The following is a 472-nucleotide window of genomic DNA, read 5'->3' as shown; positions in this document are numbered from 1 at the left end:
CACCGACCGGCAGCCAGCAGCGGCACCCAGACCTGCCCCGAGCAAGGGGCTCAGCCCCACTCGCAACACGCCCAGACCCGGAGAAATTCACTCCGTACGCGTAACCAAGCGTGCCACCCTCCTGCAAAGCAAACTCTTGCTTTTTCCCTTTCCACGTACCATATTCTTCATGGTTTACGTATTCCTGCTTGAGAGTACCGTACAACTGGTCAGTAATGGCTGCCTTAACTGTTACGTAATTTGAAATTCAGCTCCACGTAGTGCTAGCGCCCTCCTTCTCCAGCCCGGGCTCGCTTCCGAGGTTTTAGGGTTTTTTTAAAAAAAAAAAAAAAAAGCTCGAATCTGGAGCTTAAATATCTCCAGAGGGGCAGCAGTTCTGTATAACGCCCCTGCGTGTTTTTATCACGTAATAAACAGTCATCAACTCCGTTAGTAATGGCTGTCTCCGAAATGAGCCGAAGGGGCCGGCGTC

The 472-nt window shown here is 51.3% G+C and overlaps 1 protein-coding gene across 5 annotated transcripts in view; it reads right to left on the bottom strand.

Annotated features, from left to right (window-relative positions):
* The window catches only part of HNRNPA2B1 (heterogeneous nuclear ribonucleoprotein A2/B1), a 13,014-nt gene extending 12,707 nt beyond the window's left edge, over positions 1–307 (bottom strand). For 3 of the 5 annotated variants that reach the window (XR_004841981.1, XM_035894114.1, XM_035894115.1), the window contains exon 1: positions 160–306. Coding sequence is in view for 4 of the 5 variants with exons in the window: in XM_035894114.1 (XP_035750007.1) it covers positions 160–171 (12 nt within the window). In the remaining variant the exon portion in view is untranslated. Of the gene's footprint in view, positions 1–159 lie in introns of all 5 variants that reach the window. The other 2 variants (XM_035894116.1, XM_009638657.2) reach the window with 2 other exon arrangements.
* Between the last annotated feature and the right edge of the window lie 165 nt (positions 308–472).

The sequence above is a fragment of the Egretta garzetta genome, unplaced genomic scaffold (assembly GCF_000687185.1).
Source record: "Egretta garzetta isolate BGI_Z169 unplaced genomic scaffold, ASM68718v1 scaffold94, whole genome shotgun sequence".
Taxonomy (NCBI): Eukaryota; Metazoa; Chordata; class Aves; order Pelecaniformes; family Ardeidae; genus Egretta; species Egretta garzetta.
The sequence above is the reverse complement of the archived record's forward strand: the minus strand, read 5'-3'. Positions and strand labels throughout refer to the sequence as shown.